At 34.0% G+C, this 18,944-nt stretch overlaps 1 protein-coding gene across 1 annotated transcript; it reads left to right on the top strand.

The window, feature by feature from the left end:
- Positions 1-733: 733 nt before the first annotated feature.
- On the top strand, positions 734-8,111 carry LOC104896516 (protein NRT1/ PTR FAMILY 3.1). Its single transcript, XM_010683269.4, has 4 exons — positions 734-1,037; positions 1,154-1,371; positions 3,628-4,169; positions 7,178-8,111. Exons 1-4 carry the CDS (start codon positions 947-949, stop codon positions 8,058-8,060), a joined length of 1,734 nt encoding a protein of 577 aa, XP_010681571.2. The 5' UTR covers positions 734-946; the 3' UTR covers positions 8,061-8,111.
- The last annotated feature ends 10,833 nt before the right edge of the window (positions 8,112-18,944 follow it).

Raw genomic sequence — 18,944 nt, 5'->3', positions numbered from 1 at the left:
TCATTCAAAATCGAAAATAATAACCCAAATTGTTTAAGATTTGAATATGATGGAACGAAATCCAATCTAAACCAACATAATATGAACTACAATATTAATAATAATAATTATTATTATAACCACGATAAAATTAATATTATGTTACTTTTTTTTTTTTTGAAGTTGAAAATAGCATTATGTTTCAATGAAATATTACATGTACCAATCAGAATTTTTTTATGTGGAGTAACTTGATCTAATTACCTAAAATAATCAGATTTGAACCCGAAATCAAGTAACTAAAAGATCTAAAAATTGACCGATTTAACCCAAAGCACAAAAAATCTGAGACACTTAAAAGTTGTCCCAACACAATAACATTCAAATCAAAATGAATTTCATTGCATGATTTAGTCCAAATCTTTTTTTTTCCAGATGTAAAAAAATGTCACATTTGATCCCCAATTTCGGGTGTTCTTCCATTGGAAAAATAAAAAAATAAAAACTTTTGTCTCACTTATTTGTACGATTACGTGTATCACTCAATCTTATTGGTGAATGTTAGTTATTATTTGCCTTATTTAAAAAAAAATAAGAAGTTTGTTTAAATGATCTAATTTGATGGTGACTAATAATATTGAGTAGCATGTATAACGATCAGAAAATGGGACAAAAGATTTTGACTCCTTACCACACAATACTTTATCAGCTAAGCTATATAAGAGTTCCACCGAGTTGTAACTATAGACGACGATTTGTAGTGGGTGTCAATTATGTATCATATATTCATATCAACTACTTGTAGCTTTGGATAGTAAAAATGACTACCAATATCTACCATCACTATTGGCTAGTCTTTTCAAAGATTTCTGAAGGACCCTATAAATAAGTGGGCAAACCAAGCTTTAATTTTGGAATTAATACAAGTTACGTACTATAACCAGTTAACCACTATGCAGAGAAAATAATGAAGAACATGGAAGATATGAATGAAAAGAAAGATGGCAAACCTGCTCAAAGGCCTAAGGGTGGCCTTATTACAATGCCCTTCATCTTTGGTAATTCACAAAACCTATCTATTCCCCAGATGATTCTTCTTAATTGTTTTTTATAGTGTTTTTCTATTACAATGTTTTTTTTCTAGTGTTATTAATTTGTTTTGTACGATTTGCAGCCAATGAAATATGTGAAAAGTTGGCAGTGGTAGGGTTTCAGACCAATATGATAAGCTATCTTACTCAGCAGCTTCACATGCCATTAACCAAAGCTGCAAACACCCTTACAAACTTTGGAGGTACTGGTAGTCTGACGCCATTGCTGGGTGCCTTTCTCGCCGACTCGTATGCCGGAAAATTTTGGACTATAACCATTGCTTCCATCATTTACCAACTAGTTAAGCATCCTCTCCCAATTTTATACACACTCTTTTCACTTTTCTTTTTGACATAATGAATATTTTCAATTTGTTATTTTCCGTATAGATGCAAAAATTAACAAGAAGAAAAAGTAACCCATATTTTATAACTCATGTATATGATATCATTAGACATTTTCGTACGAAATTTTCTAAGGAACCAACTCAGTTAATGAAAATTACATTAGGCTAATTGTTGAATGCGTAATGTTTTGTATGAACAATGGAACTTTATTAACATGTGAAGTAGGAGCACCACATGTTGTTTTAACATATAAAATCTTAGAAATTCAGTTAAACTACTAATTTTTTTCTCTGGGTGTGGGGATTATTTTGTTAAGTACTTGTGGTCAGTTATGTCTGGAAAAAAAGGTGTGGGGTACAACTGGTTAAAGCTGATATCCCAGGTTGTGGAAATGCATCCTCGGGAAATTATAAGGGGGAAGGGAGCGAGTCTGGAATAGGCATTTAATCGTGAGAGAAGATAAAATGGTCTTTTACAAGGGTATTTTTGACATTTCGTGTAAAAAACCAAAAAACGGAACTCCACTTTGATACCAACTTATACTAAAGTTAAGTACAATTGGTACCAATATAAAAATAACTATTACTTCCGCACCCAAGTGTAAGTGAATTTTGGTATCAACTTTGAGTTTTATTACCAATTATATTTACTTTGGTACCAATTATACTTACTTTGGTATCAAATTTGAATTTTGTATCATTAATACCAAACTCTTACTTTGATACCTCCAGATAACAAAATTTTGGCTTCTCCAGCTTTGGTACCAGAGGTACCAAAGTGACTCTTATTTTCGTACCTCATGTGAAAGGCAATTTTAATTTGACCTCTCACGCTGAGGCATCAACACTTCCTCTAGGGAGGATTTAAAATATTGTCCTCTTGGTGGATCCTCATTAGGAAGACTAGCCCCAAAATTAATAATTAGTTATTAATAAATGGGGCTAATAAAATAAATTATTTATTTTTAAAGCGAGTGTCATTTAAATATTAACGGAAAAGCTGGTCTATCCACATTCATCACTTTTTTATATTCCATTACCATTTTGAAGCGATTTTTATTAAGTGGGTTGACTATTCACTAGATCAAATATACAATTTAAAAATAATTAATACTCTTGAGTTGTACTAATTATTATGTATATCTCTCGTGTATGAACTTACTCATGGAATTGACAAAGTTTTTTCCACAAGGAAGCTATACATCACGCGGATGTAAGCTTAGTATAGATTACAATAAACATATAATGTAAAACCTAAATCGAATTACTAGATCACACTCAATAATCCATTCAAATTAAGGGGTCGTTTGGTTCAATATATGAAATGGAAAGGGAATGGATACAAATAGAGGAGGGAAATGGTAACAAAAATGATTTCCTTTATTAAGTGTTTGGTTCAAGCCAAGCAATGAAAATGAAGGGTAACCATTGCCTTCAAGTAATGGATTTTGTTACTTGAGGGAGAGGGGAAGGTAACAAATTGGGGGAATCCATTACCGTCAAGTAATGGTAAGGAATTGATGTGGATTGAACCAAACAAGAAGAAAGGGAATCGATAATTGATTACGTTTCTTAAAATTAAAAAATGATGAACCAAATGACCCCTAAGAGTTTCAGACCCGTATATTGGAAGCTACGTTGCTTCCTCCATTCCTAGCTCCATCACAAAATTATGTATCATTGTCTTAGCTTGCATATTATCTACCAATATCTTATCCTAATTGTTAAGATTGAGGTGTTGTGAATGAGATTACTGATTCGGATCCCCCTTTTCCTACTTTGTACTTTGTACTGCCTTTGTGGCTCATATGGATTCAAAAAAAAAAAAAAAAAAAGGCTTGCATATTGTTTTGGTAAGTTCAAGACTACAATTGGAAATTTTATCTCGTTCAAACCTTGTAATTTGGCTCATCAACTGATTACCTCTCATTATGCTTATATCTCAATATGGCCCGTTTTGAACTCTCTTTCTTTCAATCTTTTTTGTTTTTATTACTCAAAACTATCTAAAAATCTTCCTTTGTCTTAACATACATTGCCCATGCCTCAAAAAACAATAAATTACAAAATTGAGAAGTTTGTTTTGTTCCCCTATCTAGAATGGTTTTGTGAAATGTGAACTAAGCTCTTTATAAAGACATTTGAATCTAACATATAAATCTAACTTCATTTATGTACTGCTTTTGTCTTTGTCTCATACAACAAAATAGGGTATGATAAGCTTGACAACATCAGCAATTGTACCAAAGCTAAGGCCACCTCCAGGAGAAGAAGCAAGTGGGGGACAACTTGCAATTTTGTACGTGTCCATTTATCTTGCAGCACTTGGTTCAGGCGGGATCCGACCCTGTGTTGTGGCATTCGGGGCGGAGCAGTTTGACGAGTCGGATCCAAATCAAAAGAATAGCACATGGAAGTATTTCAACTGGTACTATTTTGCAATGGGAGCATCTATGTTAGTGGCAGTTACTGTTTTGGTTTATATCCAAGATAATGTTGGATGGGGATGGGGCCTTGGCATACCAACTTTCTTCATGATTATCTCTATTACTAGTTTTGCTTTCGGGTACCGGCTTTACCGACATTTTGATCCGGTTGGGAGCCCGTTTACCCGGCTGGTTCAAGTATGTTTGGCTGCCTACAAGAAAAGGAAATTACCCATGGTTGATGACCCGTGGTTGCTCTACGAGAATGCCGAGCTTGATGCCTCTATTTCTTTGGCGGGTAAACTCATACACACCAAACAATTAAAGTAAGTCTATCACTACTTGCTTTGTCTATATCTTTTTGTCCCTTACAGTACTACTACGCCTACATGTGTATAATTTTGTCTCGATATTTAACCACTAATATAGCATTAAAGAATCTACCTACTAGGTGATAATGAAACTTCGAAATTCTCTTGTATTAAAGGTATTTCACCCTAAATACATTAAGGTAGTGTTTGGAAATTTGTATTTCATTTCAAATAATGGATTTGTATTTTGGAATTTAAAGTTTGTATTTCAATTCCTAATCATTGTTTTGTAAAGGGGGGTTTGATAGAGGAGAGAGAAATAGAGGTTTAATAGAGGAGGGAGAAAAAGTGTGGGTTAACTAAAAGAGAGAAATAGATATTAGAAAGAGAATGAGTGAAATTGGGATATAGATACTCATGAAGTTGGGATATGTATGAGGAGAGAATTTCAAATGACAAGGTAATAGCTTGAATTTCAAAATCTACTAATATAGGCTTTTGATGAGAATTTGGAAAAATTTCATAATTTCAAATTCCATGCCCTCCAAACAATAGATTTCATCCAAATCCGGGATTTGAAATGAAATCTTGCTATCCAAACATAGCATAAGGGAAATTCTACGTGATGAGATTTTGTTTTGATATTTTTTACATAGTGAAAAGAAAAAAAATTCGTTCTACAATTGACACTATGATATTGCTTTATAAAAAAATATGATATTAATAAGTTTTTCCATCTAATTTTTTGTTACTTTTGAAAAAGGAAAATTCATTTTTTTAAAAACAAACTTCACGACCATCCTTGTGGTACAAGAACCACGAAAGTCAATCGAAAAAAGTACCTTATGCCGATTTTCACGAAGCATCTCGAGACGAACAAAAAAGTAGTTTTGATTTCTAAATTGACATTTTTTTCCGAAAACCTACTTCGTTAACTGTCCTTATATAACACCAAGAACGTGATAGAAATAAGTGCCTACGTCAATGCTCAATGTAACTATGTAAGCATCATGAGCCGGATAAAAAGGCGCTTCTGACCTCGAAAACGACGTTTTTTGCGGAAACGGACTCCGCCTGACCGCCCTTTCAAGAATCCGATCGACATAAGTACCAATATGACATTTTTAATTAGTTAAAAAAAAAGCTATTTATATTTTTAAAAATAAAAAATTAACTGAATTTTGGATGGAACAATGTCACTCTTTTTGTAACACATTAACAGGTGATCATTGAGAGAATGTGTTTTCGTCCTATCTACCATGTAGAAATTTGTAAATATGAGGTGATCACCACGCAAAATTTTCCAATATATTATCTTCTCTCATTTAAATTATATCCTTCACCTTTTTTCACTCTCATTAAGGACTATCATCAATAATTTTTGGCCGAATATAAGGTTAGCTAAAAATCATTGCATGTTGATTATTGGACTTTCGTCACTAAGATACAAGAAGAAATTATGATTACATGAAGGTGAGGTCTACACGAACCTAAAATCATTAAATCTGATAGCTTAGTGTACCTCAAACTTACGTTTCTTATATCACAAAAATCGAAATGTAAATAAATAAAATGGTCTTGGGTCATGTATAGTCCCACAGTATTGCAACTAAAATTTGTCATATGTTACTTTTTTTCAACAATTCGATATCCAAATTCCAAACATGTGCTCTTGTTCTTAACCTAACTCTCCGATTCTAAGAGAGTTGGGAGTTGGGACCAAAGAACAAATTGCTGGGAACTAATATAGTCCCTTGATTGAGTGATATTTGTCACTACTTTTCATTTAATAACAGTCCAGACATCTTTACATATCACAAATTCACAATCACTCAGTTAAGGGATATTTATAGACATATTTTAGACTTTATAAAATACATTTTGGGCCCCGATTGTCGGTATTTTTTTGTAGCCGAAGTATATTTTAGGCTAGATAATACATTTCAGGGAAAAAAAACATTTTGAAAGCCTATTTTTGTGCACATATTTTAAGGAGAAACTAGTTTTTAGGCCCCTGCTATACTTCGGGTAAGGAAAAATTTCATTTATCAATATTGTACTTTAAAATAATAACACTAAATACAACTTGCTCTAGTGGTTAAAACTTTAGTATGTGAACTTGATGTCTTAGGATCAAAACTTATACTATACAATTTCTAATTTTTTTTTTATTGTACATGAATTACATTAACTGACACTTCCTTAGACAGAGCACCACGTGGCACCGTTCCTTATTTAGGAACGCCTTTTAATATATTTATATATAAATATTTTACCCAATTCTAAGAGTTTTGGTGAAAAATCCCTTATATCTTTCGATATTAAGAATATCTTACTCTCTTTTTAAGTAAGATTGATTAGTCATGTTGATTACTAATATATACTTTGATTCCTTTTTTTTAAGAGAAGTTTAATTAATTGAAAGCTAACGACATCTACAATAGAGATTAAAGATAAACAAGATACAATCAAACAATGTTAAATCAAATTCGTCTTCGAAGAAAATACAATGAATCAGATTGAGCAATATCGTGCATCCCCTTGTATTTGTTGAATCAAACAACTATTAATAAGGAAGTCTAATCATTTTGACATAGTTTGGGAAGAGTATTCTTGATCGAGCCATGTTGACTGCATCCGAGATTCCAATACATTCACGTTGAGTCTCGAACTTCAACTAATGAGAACACTTTCTCATATCAAAAGATAAAAAACTATACTTAAATGAGCTAAAAACTGAAAATAAAATGGTTAAAAGGGCTTATCATGAATGAAATCATCTATGGCAGCTCCTAACTGATGAAGATGGGGTAGGGGAGGCTAGGGTTTGACTGAGAAAAATTGAAACACGGAGCGGAGGCCGCTAAGAGACAAATATCTATGTACGCCAATCGATTTCCTTTTATTTTCACTATTTTGCTCATTCAATTCGAAATTTAGTATTAGATTTCTGTGATTATAGCATATTAATCACTCACCTTCACTAATAACTATGCATTTTATTCATCGCAACTTCATTGTAGATTTCTTGACAAGGCCGCTATAGTCACTGAAGAAGACAACCCAAAGGCACCCAACCTATGGAGGCTAAACACAGTTCACAGAGTAGAAGAGCTAAAATCAATAATTAGAATGGGGCCAATATGGGCTGCTGGCATCATTCTAATCACAGCTTATGCCCAACAAAGCACATTTTCTCTCCAACAAGCCAAAACTATGGATAGGCACATCACTAAGACCTTCGAACTACCAGCCGGTTCAATGTCCTTCTTCACCATTTCAACCATGCTGACCACGATAGCAGTCTATGACCGTGTTCTCATCCCTATTGCGCGCAAATTCACTGGCCTAGATCGCGGTATAACCTTCATCCATCGTATGGGTATTGGGTTTGTTATCTCTATATTAGCAACATTGGTTGCTGGTTTTGTTGAACAAAAGAGAAAACATGCAGCGATGGTTTATGGTCTTACGAATGACCCACATTCGATCATTCCCATTTCGTTTCTTTGGCTCGTGCCTCAGTATGCCCTTCATGGTATGGCCGAATCATTTATGTCGATTGGCCATTTAGAGTTCTTCTATGATCAAGCACCCGAGAGCATGAAGAGTACCGCGATGGCATTGTTTTGGACCGCGATTGCTCTTGGTAATTACTTGAGTACGTTTTTGGTTACCATGGTGCACAAGTTTACTGCGGCTAAAGATGGGTCTAATTGGTTGCCGGATGATAACCTGAATAAAGGAAAATTGGAGTACTTTTATTGGTTGATCACGTTATTGCAACTTGCGAATTTCATCTACTATTTAGTTTGTGCTAAGTATTACACTTTTAAGCCTGTTGAACTGCAGATGAAGGATGGCGATGGAAAGAAGGATGAGTTAGAGCTTGTAGCTAAAGTATAATCAGATGGTTATGTTAATATTTCTTATGTAAAAGAATAAGATATCCTGCCATGTTCACATTATACTTTCATGCTGAGTGAAGTTGAAAGATAGGAACTAGTAAATGTATCTTTACTGTTGATATATATATATCCACCGTGTAGTTGGCATTTGATAATACATGGTACTACAGTTCTTAGTTGGGTTACATGTGTACCATTTGTAGAATGAACACTATTTCATTATTTAGTATGGTATATTTGCTAACAAGGGCCATTATACCATCTAAAACACTAAACGAACCTCCAACTTTAGCGCTACAAAGTTTGACAAAATTTTAGTCTGGTGCATGGGCAGATCTAGCGTGGGTTCAACTGAACCCACGAAAATCCGGAGAAAAAAGAAAATTGACAGAATACCGAAACGAAAAACCTAATATAATTATTCTGCGCTCCACTAAATAAAACTTTTGATGTTTGGCTCAATGGTTGTTGGGCCGCAAACTTCGGCTCTTGTCTACCAACGCGCAGGTTCGAATCATGCGGAGGACTCTTTTACAATGTTTTTCTCTTTTTCTTCTTTCCATTTCTTTTTCTATTGGCAATCTCGAGTCTTGAAAACTGATTGCTTCTCATCTACTATTATTTTTCCTTCTGCACAACTCTACTTTTTTTCCTTTTATTTTTTTATTTATATAGAGTTGTACTTTTTTAATTTTAAGTTTTGTAGAGTACTCCCTCCGTTTTCTAAAGATCTTCCCACTTACTGTTCCTATAGATACCAAGGAAAATCAAGTTGTGTGGGGCATGGTGTGAGTAAAGTAGGAGAGAGAAAGGGTTAAGATAAATAAACAAATAAAAGGGTTAAAGTAGGAGAGAGAAAGGGAGTAAAATTGAATTAATAATGTAATGGTGGACATATGATAGTGACATGAGAGGGTAAATAGGGAAATTTGTTTTGCCAAATAAGGAATAAAGCAAAAGAGGGAAGATTTTTGGAAACACCCTTAAACGGAAAGAGGGAAGATCTTTAGGAAACGGAGGGAGTATTTACTTAACCTCAACTTTTACCCATCTTATAATAATCACAATTTTTTATAATTTTGGAAACACACAAGTTCAAGTACTATTTTAACGAAATACTCCATATGAAGTCAACAATTCCCTATATATAATATACTCAAAATGTATTAGTGATGCTGTAACGGCAAAGAAGAAAAGAGTTTGGATTATTATGACAACCATCCCAATATATGAAAACATAAAGTTGGATTATTCACATCAAATTTTTCTTTCTTAATTATTTTTAGATACCAAAACAATCCCTGGCCATGATTATACATATTACTAGTACTTTTGAACTTTTTGTCTTTCAATTTTTAGTTTGCAAATAGTTAATACCTAGCTAGTTAAATTTATTGTTTCTTCCAAAAAGAAGAGGATTTAGTTATCCTTTTGTACATCTATATTTTTTTAAATACGTAGACAAATTGTTAAAATAATTGTTAATGCGTAGACAAATTGTTAATGCATAGACAAGTTTTATATCTCACGTTTTTTCTCAAAGTAATTCGAACCCACGTGGATCAAATCCTAGATCCGCCACTGGTCTGGTGCCTTTTGGTTTCACTAATTTCATTTAGTGTCTTAAGGTTAAAACTTTTTTTTTACTTTGGTATCCTAAGATTTAGGTTGACATTTAATTTTTGTTACCCTAAATTGTGTAATTTCATTTTGATTCCCTAAAATTTAACTTATGTTGATTTTCACTTAGTAACCTATGATTAACTACATTAATCTCTCCATGTAATAATCAATTCATATGTTTTTCCTTGGTGTTGGACATTAAGAATCAACTTGCAATTTTCAATCTCAATAACATACAAACTCCATGATTTCATATGATATGAATTAATGAAAGTATTGGGTCAGACTGTCTGACCCAATACTTTCCGTCGAACGGGTTGAGCAAGCGTAAGGAAGAAGACGAAGAAGATGCAAGGACTTCACCATCTTCACATGAAGCACAATATTGCATAAAATAATCTATCTCCATCTTCATTTCCTCTTTTGTTGTCGTCTCTTATTATTGTTAAGATTTACATCTACTAGATTGCATTTACAGGAAATTTCTTCAATACTATAGCCTCTAAATTCCAGTTTTTTTTTTTCCCTTTTTAAATTTTCTTTTAAAAATTTCATCTTCTTTCTTCTTGTGGGTTCTAATAAGGTTTTTGAGTTTTTGCAATTTTTGGAAGGAGGAGAGAGAGAATGAGTAATCAGAAGAAGAAGACACTAGTAGAATAATTGCTTATTGCTGTGGTTTTACCCATACGCAACAATATATCACGTAAAAAGAAAAAGTAAATATAAAATAAAGATATTGCTTCGGTTTCTAACAAAAACCGCAGCAATATAATATCAATAGAAAAAATATCGAAAAAAAAGTTGACTTTTTGACCAAATCTATTGCTGCGATTTTTATCAAAAACCGCAGCAATATATTAAAATATTATTAAAAAAAATGATAATTTAATATATTGCTGCGGTTCTTGATAAAAACCGCAGCAATAACATTAAAAAAAATGTATAAAACGCATGCTCAGCATTTAGGGTTTGATTTGTTTCCTCTCACAACTCACACGCCGTTTCCTTCACCCCTCTATCCTCTCTCCTTCACCTAACCCTCACTCCTCTCTCTTTCACCCTCACTCCTCTCACCTTGACCCTCACCCTTCATCTTCGACGGTGGTGGAGACGAAGACCTCGAACTGTTTCATCTTCATCTTCGACGGTACGGTTGCCTTCGTCCCTTGTTATAACCTTGTCAAACGGATTCATCTTCGACGGTGGTGGAGACGAAGACCTCGAACTGTTTCATCTTCGACCTTTGTTATAATCTTTTCGAGGATCTGGTTCTTCGACAAAGGACCATGGTTTATACCTTCGTCAAACAACCTAACCATCCTTGGCTATGCGTCATCTTGGTTCCTTCGAAGGCCTTGACCGGCTGAGGAACGTAAAGTCTTTTCAAATTTGGAGACCAATATGTTCGATGCAAGACTAAGCTAAATAGCTGCACTTGTGAGATTCTAGTCGAGTTGTGCGAACAAGAGCCATAGGAGGTCCTTCGCCGTCTCCACCAACGTCGTCCGCAAGAGCCATAGTCTTTTTTCATTTTCTTTTAATTTTTTATTTTCCTTATTAATTTTAAGTATTTCTGTATTTTTATTTTTTTTTCTTTTTCGTTTTTTTAAATTTTTCCTTAAGAGATCTGTTTTTATTTTTTTATATATTTTTTGTAATTAGGATTTGTAAAATATTATTTTTATTGAATATATGGTGGTTTGATGAGTTACTTTTGTGCTATTATTGTAGTGTTGTAATAGTCTCCTTGGATGAGAGAATGATAGTGGATGGGTTAGTTTTCTGTTCTATTCTTTCAAATTTTTTTGCAAAATGCACAAAAAAAATAAAAAAAAATCATGTACCAGGACCTATTGCTGCGGTTTTGGGCAAAAACTGTAGCAATAGACCATTATATTGTTTTGGTTTCTAGCCAAAACCGCAGCAATATTTTATATTTTTTAAATAAAAAATAAAACTATTGTTGCGATTTTGCCCAGAAACCGCAGCAATATGATCAGATATTGATGCGGTTTAAAACCGCAGCAATATATGAATTACATATTGTTGCCCCCTTAGTTGTTGCGCGTCCAAAACCGCAGCAATAGGCCACTTTTTGACCGCAACAATAAGCATTTATTCTACTAGTGAGATAATGCTTTCCTTCCTGTAATATGATTTTTCTTTCATTTGGTATTCTGTGTTCTTTTAGTTGGGGTTTAAATTCTTTCAGCTTGTGTTGTTTTTCTTTCATTTGGTCTTCTGTATTCTTTCAGTTCGTGTGTAAATTCTTTCAGCTTGTGTTGTTTTTCTTTCATTTGGTCTTCTGCGTTCTTTCAGTTGGTGTTTAAATTCTTTCAGCTTGTGTTGTTTTTCTTTCATTTGGTCTTCTATGTTCTTTCAGTTGGTGTTTAAATTCTTTCAGCTTGTGTTGTTTTTCTTTTATTTGGTCTTTTGCGTTCTTTCAGTTGGTGTTTAAATTCTTTCAGCTTCTGTTGTTTTTCTTTCATTTGGTATTCTGAAAAAAAATTGAAACCAACTGAAAGTCGTCCGACCCAATACCCTCTCTATGAATTAATGCAACGAAAACCTCTTGCAACAAATGTTAAATTTTCTTTGTAGGATTCTAGGGTTACAGTCTCTCTCTAAGAGTCTTCCTCACTCGAGTGAGTTCTTCCTCTAGTCTTCTCATCTCTACCAATACCAATCGTTATCTATCAAAGATTGAGTTTTTCAACATGCAAAAGGAAATGTTTGTCTGACATAGTTACTCGCCCCTTCCCCCAAATCAGCGTTTTATTATTTGATTATGTCTTTAACTCATGGTCGTCCAAGCTATACGTATTACACAATCTACAACCCAAATGTATGCAGCACTAGTGGAAAATGAACGCAAGGGTTGTGGTTAGCCCAAAAACTACAGCCTTTCGTATACGAAGGACAGCGGTCAATGCAAAAATCGAAGCCCTTTTAGTGAAGAACTGCGATTAGCCGAAAACCGCAGCCCTTTAAGTAATAAAGAGGTTCAGTTTTTGGGCTAACCGTGGCCCTTTATGGGCCTCTTTGAAAGGAATTCGATCTCACGCGCACGATGGGCTTAAAATGTTAAGCGGCTAGGGTTTAACTTCTCACAATCTCCCTCCCTCATTCTTTCTCGATCTTCTCTCACAATCTCCTTTCATCATTCTCTCCCATCTCTCTCCTCTGCTCTCAATCTTCCCCCCGTTCGCCGCTCTGCTACGCTGCTGCACCAAAGCCATCCCTTGCATGTCCTCTCTTCCTTCCTTTCGAACCAGCCACCAGCTCAGCCCTTCTCCCCCTCGCTTCTTTCTCTCTCCTCAACAACAATGGCGAGCGCAATATCTCCAGCTCAAATCGGTCTTGCAGGTCTAGCAGTAATGGGCCAAAACCTCGCCTTAAACATCGCCGAAAAAGGTTTCCCAATCTCTGTCTACAATCGCACCTGTTCCAAAGTCGACGAAACCCTAGACCGCACCAAAATCGAAGGTGATCTTCCTCTAATCGGCCATTATACTCCTCGTGATTTCGTCGCCGGAGTCTTCTTCGACATCGCTACATCTAGATCGGGAATTTCGGGTTTTTTTATTTTATTTTATTTTATGAGGTTTAATTTGTCATTGTTTTGGAATTTTAGATTTTTTTATTTTATTTTAGGGATGTTGAATTCGAAGGAATTCACATTAGAAATGTTTTGATGCGTTGAGCAGGAGGAGGAGATTGAAGGTGGAGAAGATTAGTTAGGAAAGGAAGTTTCAATTTCATTTTCTAGGTTGTTAAATTTGCTGCTTTTTTTCCCGTTTTGGTTATGTCCAACGTGATATTCTCGGCTTTTCAATATTACCAGTTTATGTTGTAAATTTCTTGATATATTTAGGAGTAAAAAAATGCAAAAAACAATTATTAATTTTGGGGTGAAAACGGTTGTGATTATGTTCAAAGCCGCAGCCCTTTGTACAAAGAAGGGTTGCGGTTTAGGCCTTAAACCGCGACCCTTGGTAGTGAAGGGTTGCGATCAAAAACCGTAGGCCTTCATTTTTGCCGAAGGGCTACTACGGCAAGGGCTGCATGCAAAAAATGCAGCCATTAAGGCCGTTTATTTGACCGCAACCCTTGCGTTTTACTCCCTTCGTCCCAGAATACTCTTTACACTTTCCTTTTTTATTTGTCCCAAAATACTTTTTACACTTCTATTTTGCGATATGGCCCACTATTATTTGAATTCTACCTTTTAACTATTGGCCCACACTCTCTCTCCTCCAAATAAAATAATACCACTGCTATTACCTACCAACTCTAACCATGGCCCACATTCTCTCTCCTTAAAATAAAACAATACTACTTTTACTAACTACTAACTCGTATCACATCTACTTTTTAATAAAATAACAATTGAAAACCAAACAACTTATCATCTAAAACTACGGGCCTGTTCTCTTCGGCATAAAATAGCTGAACAAAACTGAACTGAACTGAACTTATTGGAGCTGAACTGAACTGAATTGAATTATATTAAATTGAATTAAATTGAATGTAATAAATATATAAATAATATTTTAAACAATAGTAATATGAATATTAAATAATTATTATAATGATATGTAATAATAATGAATAATAATAATAATAATAATAATAATATTTTGGATATTTTTAAATGATAGTTATAAATAAATAATATTAATAATCATAAATTAATAATAATAATAATTAATGATAATAATGATAATTAATAATTATTTTTTAATATTATTTGTATTAATATATTAATACTTGATGATGATATATAATAACAATAATAATCTAAGAAGTAAATTAATATTACTATTTTAATAATTAGATTTAATAATGTAAAAATATTTAGTAAATAAAAATAATGATTGGGTTGGACCGCGAAAATTACATCATAAACCTTCTTGACGCGATTTAATTGGTTTATGGGCTAAAAAAAGTGGGTTTATTTGTGCTTTGACCTAAACCATGTTCCTCCTAATAATAGTAATAACAATGAGTAAATCTATAATAAACAAAATAATATATAGAAACAACAATAATAATAATAATGCTTAATAGTAATGATATATATTTAAATAATAATAATAATAATAATGATAATAATAATTATAATAATAATAATTATAATAATAATAATAATAATAATAATAATAATAATAATAAGAGTAATTAGTAAAATAAATTATATCAACATAATAATAATATTTAACAAAATGGTTATAAAAGAATGGAGCTGAACTGAACTGAACTGATTGGAGCTGAACTAAACTGAACTGAACTGATGGGAGCTGAACTGAGGAGAACAGGACCTACGTACCTTGATAACTGTCAAGAGTATTCTGAGACGGAGGGAGTATTCCACTAGTGTAGGTTTTGACAGTTCGGTTTCTTGTGTTTGGTTGTCCTTCCAAATTCTCACACTTGGCAATAATAGTTCTTCAAACTCTTTGTTTTCTCTCTAGTCATCTTTTTAATCTCTTCCTTCTAAAAATGTACATTTGTAATTCCCAACAATAGCATATCGATCCAAAATCCACCCAGAATTTCCTCCATCTACAAAACTATGTAAAATATTGATACTAATTCCTCAAATAACTACCAAATGAGAGTATTAATTTCTCTCCCCACCAACCGTCCTGAACCTAAAATATAAACTAGAATCTGGCAGTGGGGTTTTCTTTGCAAATTGGTCTTTGCATGCGAAAACTCTCCATTGTGCACTCATGGAAAGAGGTACCTGAGGGATTGAAGAAGTGTATATGAGATGATACTATGGTAAGGTTCACGTATAATAACGTTTACTTTATTGATTATTTAGTTAAATATAAGTGCAATATTAATGATAGTGTATAAATTACAATAACTGTGGAAATTAATTTATGAAATGCGTTTTCTTGTAGAATCTTTTCAATATCAAAGATGATGAAGCAAAGAAGAATGTATTTCTATCAAGGCTAAGTTAGTGTATGTGTTAGTCTAGGACAAACACTTAAGCAACTACAAGAGGGGGGTGAATTGTAGTTGGAGAGATTTTCAAACTTTTTGCGGAAATTAAAGAATGAATAAGTAAGAAGGAACTAATTGCACAAATAAAGAAAGAATTAGGAACACGAGATTTTTACAAGGAAAACTTCCTAGCCCCAATAGGAAGAAAAACCTTGACCATTAGGGATTTTGACTCAATTCTCTTTCATCACTTTTAGGCCAAAAGACTCTCTTTTGTACAACCTAAACTTGGACCAACTCTGTTCCTCTAGGAACTTGTTCCCAGTCAGCCTGTTCCCCCTGAACAGTTGACTTCTCCTTAACTTCACTCGAAGTCTTTTCTCTTTCTCTCTTTCTCTTTCTCTCTCTCTTTCTCTCAAGAATGATTACAGATTATGATTCTCTCAGGCCAATCTATAATACATCAATGTCTAAGAAGAAGAAAAATCGAGCAAACTTTCACTAAGAATATTACATAAAAATTCTGAAAGTTATTCTAAAAGATCATTACAAACATCTATTTGTAGAGACCTATTTACTTGATTTCTTCTCCACGAACTTCTCCATGTTCTTCTCCATGAACACACATTCTCTTAGCCACTTCTCCATTTTTGTCCGTTGTAATCTATCCGTTGGCAGTTGAGTTTGTTGGGCTTCCACGATCTTCTCCATGATCTCAGCCACTTCTCCATTATCACACGCCTTCCATATAGTTAGGTTGTTGTGGTTCCTAAATTCTAGGAACTACCTCAACGTTCACTTTTGTTGGCGCTGCTGCTTAGGTTAATGATTTGCGGCTCCATATTTCGAGGAAAATATCAAAGCTGCGCATACATTTCACTATACAAGATGTTATGGAATCTTCATATATTTCATTAGTTATCACCATAATATAAATCGGATAACACAAGTAAATAATAAATAATTTTAAACTTGATTAAATACTTAATCAAACCTTTATAAAATATTTACTATTTTATTTGTGAACCTTAAGAACATTTATTCGTAATAAAACTAGACAAATAAAATAAATAAAACAAAAACAAATAGAGAACTAGAACAAGACATAAACAAGTTACTTCTAACAAGGAACCTAAAAACCGAAATAAACTAATAAACATTAATTATATGTCATTATCAAAATAGTGAAATAACAATATTCCCCCTTTTTGATTATGACAATTAATTAAAAAAAAATTTTAAGGTTTTTGTTTTTGAAAAGTAACTCCAAAAAAAAGAAAATAAACTACACAAACTAACCTAGTGTAAACAACTTTAAAGACTGGGAACAGAAAACAACATAGGTAAGGAACAGAGACAAGCAAAATATCAAGGAACTATGACAAAAAATTTTGTTTTTTGTACACACTTTACTCTTCCCCCTTTGTCATTATCAAAACCAAATGTTGTACCTGCAGCACTAGAGAGTCAACAGTCTAGGCACCAAGCAAGTTGCTCAAACAGATATCTCATAATATTAGCCATCCAAACACACAAGCATAATAGGCAAGCAGAAAGAAGTATTAGGGACATCAAAAATCAATCAATATGCAGAGTAATGAGAAAGAAAATGAAGAAAGCAAAAAAATATTAAAAGTACTTCATATGTCTTAGAAGGACATAAAAAGTAGAATCCAAAAAAGTGTTTAATAATTACAACCCAAAAAAATTGTTCAAAGTAGCCAGAGATAAGAGAAGTTAAGATTTGGTTCGTTTGAAGAGAGAGGAGACCACCGAATCTATCTTGGAAAGCACACCATCCACCTTGTTCCTGATCCCAGTATCAGCATTCTTGAGTGCAAGTAGTTGATCCTGCTGCTGAGAGTCGAGAACATGAACAGTAGCTTCAATTGCATTGATCTTGGTGTGTAGGAGGGTCAAAGAATCCTGAATCTCCCGGAGCATCTTGTTAAGTCCAGTTGTAGAAAGTAAAGGGAAATCCACGGCAGTAGAAGGAACATGATCAGAATCTAGGTGAATAAAAGACAGTTTCACCTTGATCCTGTTCCTTCTGGAATTGGACCCAGCCAACCTTTGGCTTTTTCTGACAGACCCACTGGCAACCCCTTCTTCATCCAACTTTCTTTTACTCCCTACCTCAACCTTAACCGGAGTTTCTTCTCTCTCACACTCTAGCTTCCATTTACCAACCTCAAACTCAGTCTTGATAAATTTCTTTTGTAAGATTATTTTTCGGGCTCAAGAGAAAAGGAGGGGCTGGAAGGGAGTTTAACCTTGCATTGTTTAAAGACATAGGCAGAAGATTACCATAACCCACTTTGTGTTGTGGGTAATGCAGTGAGAGAGATGGGCTATATCAGTGAGGGAAGGTTGATTTTATGTTTTCAGCAAGGCAATACATAATGGAAAGATCCATTAGGCTTGCCTGGGTTCTTTTGGAAGAGCGAGGTAAAATAAAACGCCAAACCAACTGAAACAGCAGCTTATGAAATGGAGACAACTCCTTTTGATCTAAAGATAAAGCATTAGAATGCCGTTAAAGAAGGCAAGAATTTTGGCATTATTGACTCCATTTATATTTAACTTAGCCCTTCCCTTAATGTAATCCTTATAACCCTCATTCGGAATATCAAACCAGTCCCCAAGTTTCTTCTCAGTGATTGTAACAACTGACCCATTAACAAGCGACACACACACCCTCTGTTATTGCAAACCCAGAACAAAATTCTTTCATCTCCTTTTCATAAAGACCCTCATCTATGCTAACAATTTTAACCACTTCTGAAATTTTAAAATTTTCAACAACTCATTCCATTTAGACTTTTTGCACCATGCAATGTCTACACAAAAACCCACAAGAAATTGCGAAGATTTTGTTTTCTTACCTCTTTTTGTAGGTACAGCAAGTTCTTGTTCTTGTTCGCTTTCAATTTCATGATCATCATCTTCCTTTTTCGGGGAGAGAGAAATTGGTGAAGAAGATGCCGTTTTTGACCAGAAGAATCTGCGTCATTCTTGGAGGATTCTTGAGCACTTTCTTCTTCAGGAGATGGTGGTTTCTCTTTCGGTAATTTTGCATGTGCATCAGAGGTTTGAGTTTTGGAAGACATGTTGACAGAGATTTTGTGAGGTTGAAGATGAGAATTAGGAGAGAGAGAGAGAGAGACTTGAGTTGATGTGTGAGAATAGTGAAGGGTCAGTGATTTGATGTGTTAGGTTTATAAAGTAATCATGATGCCGTGTGAAAGAAGTGGAAGTGGTTTAGTGAAGCGGTTTATGGGTTTTTCGGAAGGCAATTAAT

The sequence above is a fragment of the Beta vulgaris genome, chromosome 6, assembly GCF_026745355.1.
Source record: "Beta vulgaris subsp. vulgaris cultivar EL10 chromosome 6, EL10.2, whole genome shotgun sequence".
In the NCBI taxonomy this organism is placed as follows: Eukaryota; Viridiplantae; Streptophyta; class Magnoliopsida; order Caryophyllales; family Amaranthaceae; genus Beta; species Beta vulgaris.
The sequence above is the reverse complement of the archived record's forward strand: the minus strand, read 5'-3'. Positions and strand labels throughout refer to the sequence as shown.

Coding starts and splice junctions, on each gene's coding strand:
- LOC104896516 (XM_010683269.4), top strand. CDS start 947: ATGAAGAACATGGAAGATATGAATGAAAAGAAAGATGGCAAACCTGCT. Junction 1,372..3,627: donor CTTCCATCATTTACCAACTA/GTTAAGCATCCT, acceptor ACAACAAAATAG/GGTATGATAAGCTTGACAAC. Junction 4,170..7,177: donor ATACACACCAAACAATTAAA/GTAAGTCTATCA, acceptor ACTTCATTGTAG/ATTTCTTGACAAGGCCGCTA.